General features: G+C 40.7%; 1 protein-coding gene across 2 annotated transcripts in view; it reads left to right on the top strand.

Moving 5' to 3' along the window:
* The window catches only part of cacna2d4a (calcium channel, voltage-dependent, alpha 2/delta subunit 4a), a 74,047-nt gene that overhangs the window by 10,747 nt on the left and 51,045 nt on the right, over positions 1-12,255 (top strand). For both annotated transcript variants that reach the window (XM_035618563.2, XM_035618561.2), the window contains exons 10-27: positions 152-226; positions 1,735-1,824; positions 1,999-2,112; positions 2,282-2,360; positions 3,422-3,555; positions 4,555-4,632; positions 4,789-4,869; positions 4,990-5,064; positions 5,242-5,328; positions 5,449-5,520; positions 5,865-5,926; positions 6,160-6,227; positions 6,323-6,368; positions 6,487-6,584; positions 6,774-6,867; positions 7,016-7,108; positions 7,578-7,705; positions 9,410-9,478. In XM_035618563.2, coding sequence (XP_035474456.2) covers positions 152-226; positions 1,735-1,824; positions 1,999-2,112; positions 2,282-2,360; positions 3,422-3,555; positions 4,555-4,632; positions 4,789-4,869; positions 4,990-5,064; positions 5,242-5,328; positions 5,449-5,520; positions 5,865-5,926; positions 6,160-6,227; positions 6,323-6,368; positions 6,487-6,584; positions 6,774-6,867; positions 7,016-7,108; positions 7,578-7,705; positions 9,410-9,478 — 1,543 coding nt within the window. The remainder of the gene's footprint in view (positions 1-151; positions 227-1,734; positions 1,825-1,998; positions 2,113-2,281; positions 2,361-3,421; positions 3,556-4,554; positions 4,633-4,788; positions 4,870-4,989; positions 5,065-5,241; positions 5,329-5,448; positions 5,521-5,864; positions 5,927-6,159; positions 6,228-6,322; positions 6,369-6,486; positions 6,585-6,773; positions 6,868-7,015; positions 7,109-7,577; positions 7,706-9,409; positions 9,479-12,255) is intronic.

The raw sequence follows: 12,255 nt of genomic DNA, 5'->3' as shown, positions 1-12,255 counted from the left end.
CAGGTGGTATGTTGTTAAGGGCTATGTAGGGTGATTGATTTAAATTTGGTAAAACTGAGCTCTCATTCATCACTTGCCATAAAAGTGGCAAAGATTGTGCTTTTTATTGATTTATATTGAGTTCAACTGTATATTTGTTTTCTCTCTCCAGTACAGTGACTACGTTCGCTACGTGGAGCCCTGCTTCAAGGGCACGCTTGTACAAGCGGATCTGGATAACAGAGAGGTAACTCATGAGCGCACACACGCACACACACAGACAAGGACACACGCACACAGACAAGGACACACGCACACACACACTCGCAGACAGCTAATTAATCAACTTAACCTCTGTTAACGTATTTATCGTAAGCTGTTATCTTGCTAACCCTCTGAAGACAAAGTCATCAGATGTCATCAGATTACAGATACAACTTTCACAGTGAATGTGTTTTTTCATGGTTAGAACATTTTCAGTACAGGATTCAGTGATGGACCCTAATGTTTCCTGTGTGTATGCGTTCTTTGTTCATTGGTGTTCCAAGATGAACATTTTCTAGATTCCTCCTTTGTCTTCATCCTCCATCTCCTCTTCTTCGTCGCTGGCATTCATGACATTTGCCTCTCATCTATTTCCCCCCTCATCATCTATTTTCTGCTCTTCTTTGAACCTCTTTTAATTTACATGTACAACTTATAGTTCCATTGCTGCTCTCATTTCTTTTTGCTCGTCCTCCTCATTTGTTTAATATTCCCGGGTTTTTTTCATTTTGTATATCCAAACACCTGCTCCGTTTGCTCAGTCCCCTCTGTCTGTGCGTGTGTGCGTTTTGTGTTGGATGTATGCCCTACTTTCACTCCCTTCAACATCATGGCAGATCAGGTAAGGTCGCTGGCTGCTGACAATTTTAAGTAGGCCACATGACCTGTCAGCAAGAGATCTGATTGGCTCAATGCCTTGAGCGGCAGGCTGTAACAGAATGGGCTTACAGATGTTGGCTGACATACTTATGCATAAACTCATGTAGCAAACACATGAACAAACATTTACAGGAAGACAATCTTAAGTACTTATGCAGTTTCCTAACCACTATTTACGTTGTTTACTCCCACTGGGGGTCCGAATGAGTTTGCTCAACCTCTCAAAGAGAAAATCAGTTATCAGTTTTGTTAATGTTGGGTGTGCAAAACTGTTTGGCTGCGAATTACCCTTTTTCTTTATTTGTTAAGGCTGAAATATGCCTATTTAAGTTATTGCAAAATAACTTTGACTGTGAAAACATAGACAATTGCTGAATAGATATTTAAGTTTAGTTATTTTTTATTTCAATTGTAGTGGATTGCTCTTTCCAAACCAGTTTGAATATGATTTTAAATACTCAGCAATAAACACAGCAATATATTACAGTTAGCTTTTATTTTTAAGAGCCCCATGATGTTTTGGTCAAAGAAATGTATTATTATTATTATTATTATCACTGGTCTACACAGTGGTGGAATCTACTATAGTGAAGCCATTTATTACACTGTGTCAGTATGTGCACACGTTGATTAATCCTGATTACATCCTGGTGTACATAGTGGCTTTGCTGTAATTTGTCGGTGTGCCAGGGAGACAGAAATAATCCTTCCTCTCATTTCTCTCTCTCTCTCTTTCTCTGGTGACCAGTTCACCTGCATTTACCAAAAGGGTTTGATCCAGGACTTAGTGACAATGTCATTTTGTTGTTGTTGTTGTGTCTCTGTCTCCAGCATTTCAAGCTTTTGGTAGAAGAGCTACATGTCAAAGGAGAGGGCAAAGTGAAATATGCAATGAAGGAATCTTTCAAGATCCTCAATGAGGTATGTTCCTATTTGCAACAACCACCGCGACTGCTAACAACATGCAGAAATGTAGGCTCTGAAATGGTAAAAGGAGTTTACTCATGTGTGGAAATTCTATATCTGAGTAGGTTGGTTTCTGTAGTGCAATGTCTCAAGATCGGATAACTTGTTTGCGTGTTCTCGTGACTTTAGGCGGCTGCACTGGGCCAGGGCAGCCTGTGTAACCAGGCCATCATGCTGATTACAGATGGAGCCATGGAGGACTTCCAGGAAGTTTTTGAAGAGTTCAACTGGCCAGAACGAAGGGTATGACACACACCCTCACACGCAATCATCAAAATAAACAGGCACCAGTGAAATGTTCTGTGGGCACACGCTTACATCATGCTATGTATGTATATCATGTTGTTTGGAGAAGCACATGGGAGGGATTTATCACATCTTAACTATATACTGTGTCTGATTGTCTCTCCAGGTTCGAGTGTTCACCTATCTAATTGGACGAGAGGTGACATTTGCTGAAAATGTCAAATGGATCGCCTGCAACAACAAGGGTAAAAACTGCGTTGTGGTATTTTTCCCTTTTGGTTGCTTTGTTGGTGAGGAATCACATTGCTTATTCTATTGCAGATCAAACGTTCATAATCCATATAGGAAAGTTGGGTCAAGAGAAACTTTCTGCAACAATCACTTACTTGCTTACGTCTGAAATTAAACAGTGTCCCTTTCTTATTCTTTTGAAGCAAGATAAAAGGTCTCTTTGCCCCCATTGGTGGTCTCAGCTGGTGCCGTATGGAAGTGGGTATCAGGTGCTGCCCTCTTGTGAATTACATGGGGTCATGCAGCAGCTCAGGCCGGAAATTAATCGCTTTATCCCACTCTGAGCACATCAAAAACCCCTGACTAAATACCTGATTATCAACACAGATACACTGTAAACACACTCCTGGCCCAAAAATATCTCATATCTGTGAGTGTGTGTGACTCTGTGTGTGTAATGGGTAACAGGTGCACTCCCTTCTGTTGCGTACAAAGGCAGCTGCTTCTGCCAACAACAAAATGTCATAAACAGACAAACATGCTTATTGTTACACTCTTCCAAAATCCTTCCAGATTCAGTTTCAGTTGGGTAAGGAGGTCTTCTTGATAACAATTATAACAATAACAGCAGCGATCTTCAGGCAGCATTACAAAGGGGAGGAGGGGTTTCACATATTCACATATTCATATATCTGGCAGTGCTTCCGTGGCCTGTTGTCACCGAGCAGATTCACTGCAGGTATCCCATTGACGTCACTGTCTTCCACTTGTAGAAATGCCATAAATCCAAGACTAAGCCGGGCTGTAAAGAACGTCAAGCAGATTCGCATCAATGGGAGATTAAAGATTCCCTTTTTTATATAAAAAGAAAAAAAACAGCTTAGTGTCTTTTGGGACCATAAGATTTTCTGATGTCTGATTAATAAATGTATTGCTCTTAAAATAATACCTAAAGGCTGGAGGCAGAGGGATTAAAAGAATAATGGCGCATATTGTGTATGAATTTTCCCATCTGAGTAATTTGGGATATACTGTACAGTATGTGTATACTTTCATGTATTTGTGTGTCCTGCAGGTTACTACACCCACATCTCTACGCTGGCTGACGTGCAGGAAAATGTGATGGAGTATCTCCATGTTCTCAGCCGGCCTATGGTCATCAACCATGATCATGACATCATCTGGACTGAGGCCTACATGGACAGTGTGGTCAGTCCATTTTATTTTATTTTATTATTATCAAGCAGTCACCTAGCAACCACCTAGAACTGGCCCCCTACAATCAGTGTATGTAACCAACAATGAGTTACCTAACCTACGGTACCTAGCAACTCCACAATAAAACAAATTGACAATTGACAAAGTCCTTCGCAACCGGCGTCGGTGAAACTACTTGGAAAAGATGATGAACTACGTATTACTTATTACTTAATGAAACGGGGGAAATTGCATGCATTTATTGATTAGTCCAAGGAAGATTTGCTCAGGTTAGCTCAGAAATCATTCCATTTTGATCTGTTTCCAGCTACTACCCCATTCCTGTCTGCCCTGTGTCCTTCCTGTATGTCAGTAGCTTTTCATCTGCACCACGTGCAAAGTGTCCTTTCACTGCCATGTCATGCCTTTTGTTGTCTTTCCTCCATCTCCATCTCCACCTTCAGTTGCCAAACACAGAAAAGGTAATCATACTTGGAGATTTATAACTTCTTCTTTTTTTTTTTTTTTTTTTAGATAACTGCAATGTCTTGCTTAGCAACAACCAACAGTCACTAGTGGTTTAATGTTGAATCTGTCTTCAGCCTTTAGCTTCAAATTTTAAAATTTGCTTAGCTCATCTTGTAGGAAACTACCCTAGCTTGCCCAGTGTTTGCATTGCTACCCAACTTTTTATTTCAGAGTTTAAAAAAATGTCTTTACTACTTTACTTTAAAAAAAACCTTTACTGGACCATAAGTAAATTACATAATTTTTTACAAATTAAACATCTTCTCCAACAATCCACACATCTTTATTTCACTGTCATTGTCACTTTGTCGAATCACATTTCATCTGCTGGCTTCATTGAGACTTGGAGTTATTATCCTCATAAGCTTACTGATTTAGCTTTTTAATAGAGGAAAGTGAAATGAAAGTCTGACTAAATCTTTGTGTGTGTGTGTGTGTGTGTGTGTGTGTGTGTGTGTGTGTGTGTGTGTGTGTGTCTCACAGCTGTTCAACACTCAGGCCCAAAGCCTGCTCCTGATGACCTCAGTAGCCATGCCTGTGTTCAGCAAGAAGAAAGAGACTGTAAGTCATTACCCTCAACACACACCACTTCAAATCGGTGTGTTTGTGGCCACAACAGTACAATAATGGGTTTTCAGGTTTATATGTGTAAGTGAAAACCCATCCTCACAAGTGAATCAGAGTCACTCTATGAACCTGCTGTATGCTTTCCTGTAGTTGTCTCATGGGATTCTGCTGGGAGTGGTGGGGACTGATGTGGCCCTAAGAGAACTGATGAGATTAGCTCCAAGATACAAGGTAAACCATCCTGAAAATGTAATCATTGCACAAACAAAGCTGGAACACATTGAAGTCACGTCAGTGATCTGTGATGCACTATAGTGTTTGTGATTGTGTCTTATCGCTCTGTCTTTTCAGTTGGGTGTCCATGGTTACGCTTACCTCATCACTAACAATGGCTACATCCTGTCTCATCCTGACCTTCGACCTCTGGTACAGACAAATAATGTGTCATACAGTGAATTATTGCTGCTGTGACACACTGCTCTAACTTTGTACATCTGCTGTATTTGAATTGTATTGATTGACCGTGCATGGTAAAAACACGTGGTTACAAAAGCCTTATGCTTGCTGTTTGTGTGTTTATGCATTTGCATATATGTGTGACAGTATAAGGAGGGAAAGAAGCTAAAGCCAAAACCCAACTATAACAGTGTTGACCTATCAGAGGTGGAATGGGAAGACACGGAGGAGAAAGTGAGCAAACACACACTCACACAGACATTTCTTTCCTTTTTAATTGCTTCTTATGGTATTTACTGTATTTTTGGATTTATAGCAGTGCTGAGTGCTGAGTATGTGATGTCTGTGTTTTAGCTGAGGACAGCCATGGTTAAAGGAGAAACTGGAACATTATCTTTAGACGTGAGAACTTCGGTGGATAAAGGAGTGAGTACTTTTGTGTTTCTGAGTGTCTGTGTGTGTTGGCAGAGCAAGACGGACTGAAATATTAAATCAGAAATGGGATTTTTCCTCTCTTTCCTCCTTTGGGGTTTTATTGTACTTATTCTTGTATTATCCAAGTTTTTCTTTTTTTATTTATTCATGTTTAATTCACTTTATTTATCTTTTTTTTTTAATATTTTCTGTACAAGCTGTCTATCTTTCCCTCTGCTTTCACTATCCTTCTATACTTTGAGATTGCTTTTAGCAATGAAAAGTGCTCTATAAATTAAATGTATTATTATTATTATTATTATTATAAACGCTGTCCCTCACTTTGTCTCTCACAGACGAGAGTGATGTTCCTGAAGAATGATTACTTCCACACCGTCATCAACGAGACACCGTTTAGGTTTGTCTGATGGCTTTTAACAGGAATACTGTGTCAGGTTTTATATTATGTAAATGTTATTTTCAACATATCCAACCACTATGAAATGATATATGAAATATTATGAGCTCTAAAGTCATTATTATGATTCATTCTGCCTATAACATTAAGATTTTTGTGAACACATAGATTACCTTTTTAAATATTTACATATAATACAAAGTAAAATGATGTTCTCTTTTCTGTGTTGACAGTCTGGGTATAGTGTTAACGCGGGGATATGGACAGTATATCTTCATAGGAAATGTCTCTGTTGAGGAAGGTAAGTCTTTCTCCTATGTTTCATTTCATCTGTATTTATTTCTGTTGTTCTTACTCATCTAAACTCTTCTCTGTTTTTTTCTGTTTTCCCCTCAGGTCTTCATGACTTACTGGCTCCAGATCTGATCATAGCCAGCGAGTGGTGAGTTGAACTAGCGACACTTGAATATTTTGGGTTTCACACTATATAACTGGTTGCAGCTCCTCATGAAAATATGCCTGCTCTGCATTTTTTAATTCACTTACTTGTGTGTTTGTAGGACATACTGTGAGACAGACATTGACCCAGCCCATCGCAAGCTGAGCCAGCTGCAAGCTGTAGTAAGATACCTCACTGGCAAAGAACCAGATCTGGAGTGTAAGTGGACACTTCAATTGCAGCAAATCATCTGTTTTCACTTGTGGATACTATGTGTTTACATGCACACCAGAAATCAGAGAAGAAAATAACACACGCTCACTGCAGCAGAGCATGCAGTGCTCTTAAACACACCTCTAGATTCATTTGCTCCGGATCATTTAAGGTTCGTCTGGTTTCTCTCGACAGGTGATGTGCTGCTGTTGCAACAAACTCTGTTTGATGCCGTGGTCACGGCTCCTATGGAAGCTTACTGGACGGCCCTCATGCTCAACACATCTGGGTGAATATTAACAGATAATCAACATTTAAGTAAAAAGGCAACAGCATTTTTGTACACGATTGCTCAATTGATTTTTTCCTCATATTTACTGTAACCCTCTCTATCTGCTCCACCTCTCTTTTGTTCTCCCCCTGTCTCTGCTCCTCAGTATTGAAGAGGGGGTAGAAACAGTGTTCTTGGGAACCCGTTCAGGCCTGTTGAGATTCCAGCGGTACACTGGCATTGAGAAAAGAGTTGCCAAGTGAGTAAGAAAAACACACACATTTTGTATGTTAAATATCATCCCATCAAATCAGAGCAAGGATTTAAATAACAGCGAAGTCCACCCTCTGGTGGTCAATTAAAGAAGTGCATTCTTTACTACAAACAAGCAGTATGGGATGACATGTACTGTGAAATGAGAAAAACAAAACTGTACATTTTCAGTTAGCAGTTGTTGTATTTCAGCTAAAACATCACTGGAGATGAACCTTAAATTATTGCTTATATTGCACTTCATCCCACTTCCTTTTTGCTGTTTTGTTTAATCTAATCTTATTTTCTTGGTACTGTGTTTTTTATTCTCACTCTTTTCCCCCCCTCAGCTATCTCAAAAACGTCTTGTTCTCTTTATCTTATCCTCATGTTCCTTCTTCCTTCTTGCCTTTTGTCATCATTTTTAGCCAGTGGATTGTGGGTTTTTCTTAGAGCTTATTTTCGTCTCTCCCCAGGTCTTTCCTGACCTCCACAGACAAGGAGAATATGTTCACATTGGACCATTTCCCAGTGTGGTACCGCAGAGCTGCCGAGTACCCAGCGGGACAGTTTCTATACTACATGCCCAGACAGGACACGAGAGGTATAGGAGAAACCTTTACTGAGCAAACACACACACAAACTACTTTTGGTGCTTTTTCTTATAAATCCTCACAGACTACAACTGTTACTTTCTGTTCACATCATTGTGAATTCATGGTGTTTTTATAACATGGTTTCTCGCACAGGTTTGGATTTTATTTTTTGCCATGAAGAATAAACACCAGACTGACAACTTTAACAGCTACTGTCATCACATTTGTCATCATACTAACACTTAACTCCATTTCAAATCTAGTTGAGAAATGAAGTTGTAAAGGAGGATGTGATTTTGTGATCATCTTATTTATCTCTAGTAGAACAAGTAGAACAAAAAGTACAGGAATTAGACTTTAATCTAAACAAGCCAGTGCAGACGTTGAAGTTCATTGAGTATGAGGCTGATTATTACGCTGTTCGTGGTGACAGATTACAGGGGGTGTGTATAAAATCCACTCCCTGACTTGTTTTAAGATTCAAATTATATCTAGCTTGTTGATGAGTTTGAGGTTTGTTATTATTTCAACCTGCAGCCAAACCTCAAAAAGAGAAGCTCCTATATTGAAGGTACTGAACCTACAGATTATTTCAATCTTCACGTTGGAAGCCCTATTCCCGCATCCCGTTTAAAGATGGCGATAAATGCTTCATAATAGGTTTACATGGATATAATGAGACATTATCACAGCACACCGTCATTTTAATGTTTTGCTTTGAAACATTAAATCTATATATTACCCTCTATAATTATTAGGGTGATGGTAATTACAGTGTGTTGTGTTCAGATGTGTTCAGGGACTATGAGGCGGACTATAGCGCCACCTTGAGTGCAGAGGAGGTGCAGCACCAAACGGAAGAGGGAGGGAGAGAACGGAGGAGGGGAGAGGAGGAGGTGGAGGAGGAGGAGGAGGTGGTGGAGGGTATAGGAAAACTGTTACTGATACTTGGCATGCCTCCTCCTTCTATTAACCCTTGTTGTGTTCTCCCTCACTCCTGATTTGAAAGCATGAGGAGTGCTGTGGTCACCGCTATCCGTTTGGTCACCCTTCTTTTTCAACCGTCAGTTTACTTCTCTTTCTGTTTCTTTGCTTTTGTCATTCCTCCTCTCAAAATCTTTCTCTCACTGCATGAGCATGCAATTAAAGTGTGGGGTCCTCCTCTCCTCTCTGAGGTTGTCCAGTAGGTTTTGGTCCATTTGCTGACTCTGGCTTTGTCTTAGAGGAATGAATAACAGAAATATAATTACGAGGCACATGGAAACACATAATACACACGGAGAATCCCCCTGTTATGAGCGTATTAGTCGATTAGCTCTCATAATCTGTGTTACATAATGCCTGAAATGGTAATCTGGCTGGAATCTGTGGCTTGGTGACAGTTGGCATCTGCTCTGGCATGAAGGCTGTGAAAAGACGCACCGACAAGGAAAAAATGACTTCATCAAATATTATGCCTCCCCAGTCCAAGTCAATCTGTTACTCATATTTTTGGCGTATCCGCACCAGCACTTGAGCTGTCACTGAAGTGAGTGAGTGAGCGGAATAAATATTCCTGGGAACATTTTCCTTTCCTGTTTTATCGTCTACACTCAAGCACGTGTCCAAGGGATATTTGGGTACTTGTGATGTGCATGCGTGCGCCCGTGTTTCTACATGCATGTCTTGATGAAGCACTGTATTCATGCTAATTTTGTGTGTTGCTCTCCCAGCAGGGAGGATAGTGATCGCCACCACTGCTGTCACCGTGACGGTGGGCACGAAAACCGCCATCGCTGGAGGTAGGGTGATGGATTTTCTTTACATGCACACTCTCTCTTTCTGTCTTTTTGCGCTTAATTCCACTGCGACCCCCTGCTGTGTCTGACATTTGAACGTGCTGCTGACTGCATGGGTCACCCTCCAGTCGTTGGTTTCGGCGTGCGGGCTCGTCAGTAACCCTTTTCCATGCTTTTTCATTATGCTTTGGGATTGATTGATTGTTCGTTCAGCTGTTACAAGGTTACAAATATGTGGAGCTTGTTTACATCCATAGTATGATACCCAGGTATATTTGCAGTATTCTGTTGTTACAGTCACTGGAGGTTGCTCTGGAGGAGAGAGAAAAGTCTTATGAGGACCTGAAGATTAGATAGAATTTTTTTCAGGATACTTTTCTTAGTTTTCTGTATCTCGTTGTGTTTGGCTTTGTTTCAAAGTTTGTCTCAGGGGTGAAATTTTGATTCAATATTTGTTTTTATACAGTATATCCAGCCACATCATCACACACGTGGTCTCACGGCACTTTACATAGTAAGGTCAAGACCTTACAATGTTATAGAGAGAACCGCAATCATGTTCACCGTAAACATGAGCTGACCGTCATGGCTGAGAAGAGAGTAATGGGGTGATAGAGGGAGAGTAGAGAGAGTAGAGAGAGAGAGAGAGACCAGGAACAACTGTGTAATCATTAATAACGACGGTGATGAGCGCTGAGGAGTCGTGGCAGATCCGGATCCTGCAGCTCCAGAGTGAAAAGATACCTGCAGACACAAGGACAGAGAGGAAAAGAGCAAACTAAGGGAGAGAGAAAACACAAAGTTAATGACATGCAGTGGTGTTATATAAATGCATGGGGTTAGATTGATAGATAGAGAGAGAGGGGAGGGGGTGAATAAGAAGAAGAAAAAGGAGAAAGTGTTCAGTGCATCATGGGAGGTCTGCCTGGTAGCTGAAGGCTCTGCCTCCCTTTCTACTCTTGGGAACTTAAGTGAGGCTGCATTTTGAGAGTGAAGTCATCGATTGCGATAATACGGCACTAGGAGTTTTGTCAATTATTCTATATTGCACAGAACATTTGTTTTATAAATAAATAAATGATAAAAAAAACATTAAGATAACATTAACATATAACATGAAATGTAGAAGTGAGAAAGAGTTAAAAATAGATGTGTTTCATCTCACTGCCTTTCTATATTAATATGTGTCTTTCTCGCTTTTGAATCATTCTTTCTCTGCTTGTTTCGCAACGTTAACACCGCAGTGTGTTTAATCTGGAGTGCTGCTTTGGCCTCCTGTATTGTACTGTAAACAGCTGTAGCATCTAAAAACAACATTTACAGAATTCAGCAAAACATATTCAGAGGTATGAGATCATTTTCGTCTATGTAAAGAGGGACGGGGCTTTTCGGATCCAAGTAGCTGATGATAGATTGACATATGATGATGACCATCTAGAGATCGGAGCTCACAGATGACCAGAAGTTGTTTTTTTTGTCCGCTGCATCGCTGGATGTCAAGTGGAAACAGCTTTTCTCACAGCTGCCTCACTTCAACAGAAACACAGAGGCGAAGGCTGTATATCAATGTTTTATAGACTTGCTAGACTCTCTTGAACACGCACACACTCACATACACACACACACACACACACACACACGACTCATGACTCACTATGTTTCACCCTCCGACGCTCTTCTTTACCCTGTTAAACACTCACATACATCTCTCTTCTTTGGGCTCTCTCTTCCTAAGCTGTCAAAACCTGTCTCCCCCCACCCTGCCCAGGCTTTTTTCTCTTCTCTTCTTCTACCCCTTGTTACTCTGTTCTCCCTGTCATGTCATTCTTTCTCTCAGTTCTTATCCCCTTGCACTTTCTTTTCTGTTTCTGAGTGAGCAAGGCTTTCTGGTCCAGAGTAACACTTACCTTTTGAACATGAGGGGATCAAATATTCAAAAGCTGCCTCGTGAAGGGCCACATCGGCATGTACTGTGCCCACCTACGGCCTTGCTCCTGTGCTTGTATGAGTGTGTATTAACAGCTGAATGCCTTGATCTATCATGCAAGCCTGCCTGCGTGTATATAAAACAAGAATTTAAATACCTACAGCGTAATAGACATTTGCAGAGCGAATCACCTGAACTTGGACCTTCTGTCTATCTGTCTGACAGTTGTGCGTTAAATGTGTTGTAGAATAACTCCTCTGACATCCACGTTATGATGGACACAGTGGACCAAAAGCTCTTATGCAACCGAGACATCTTTCCTTGAGCTGAAATATGTTTGACAAATGCAAATATTGAATATTTTAATGGCTATATAGGCAGTTTTAAAAGACTGCGATTCCATCTCTGACCACCGAGTGTCAGTGTTTGTCTGAATAGTAAGCGGTCAGTTTTTACGCCGGGCTCTCAGTGCATTTGGTTTTGTGTTAAGCTTTCATCCTGATTTGGTGGCCGATTTAATTCCTCCTCCTGTGATGAGGGCCAGGGATTTGATCCAAAATCAGTCAACAGTGACTACAGAAACACTGTGTTTATGCTGCTCTGAGGCTCAGCAATGGATTAGTATATCTCTGTGGCAGAAGTGACAGGCTGTATGTAAATAAACCTAATACGCCTCTGCTGACAGAGAAGCAGACAGAGAGGAAGAGAAGAAGAAGCAGGATAAGTAGGTAAATAAAAGAGAGATCGAGAGAGAGAGAGGTGGGAAGAAATATATTATTGAGAGACATGGAGACATGTCAGGGGGAGGAGAGAAAGCAGGGGATGAGGATAAAAAAGACAGAAAAAGATATAT

The sequence above is a fragment of the Scophthalmus maximus genome, chromosome 12, assembly GCF_022379125.1.
Source record: "Scophthalmus maximus strain ysfricsl-2021 chromosome 12, ASM2237912v1, whole genome shotgun sequence".
Classification (NCBI taxonomy): Eukaryota; Metazoa; Chordata; class Actinopteri; order Pleuronectiformes; family Scophthalmidae; genus Scophthalmus; species Scophthalmus maximus.
The sequence above is the reverse complement of the archived record's forward strand: the minus strand, read 5'-3'. Positions and strand labels throughout refer to the sequence as shown.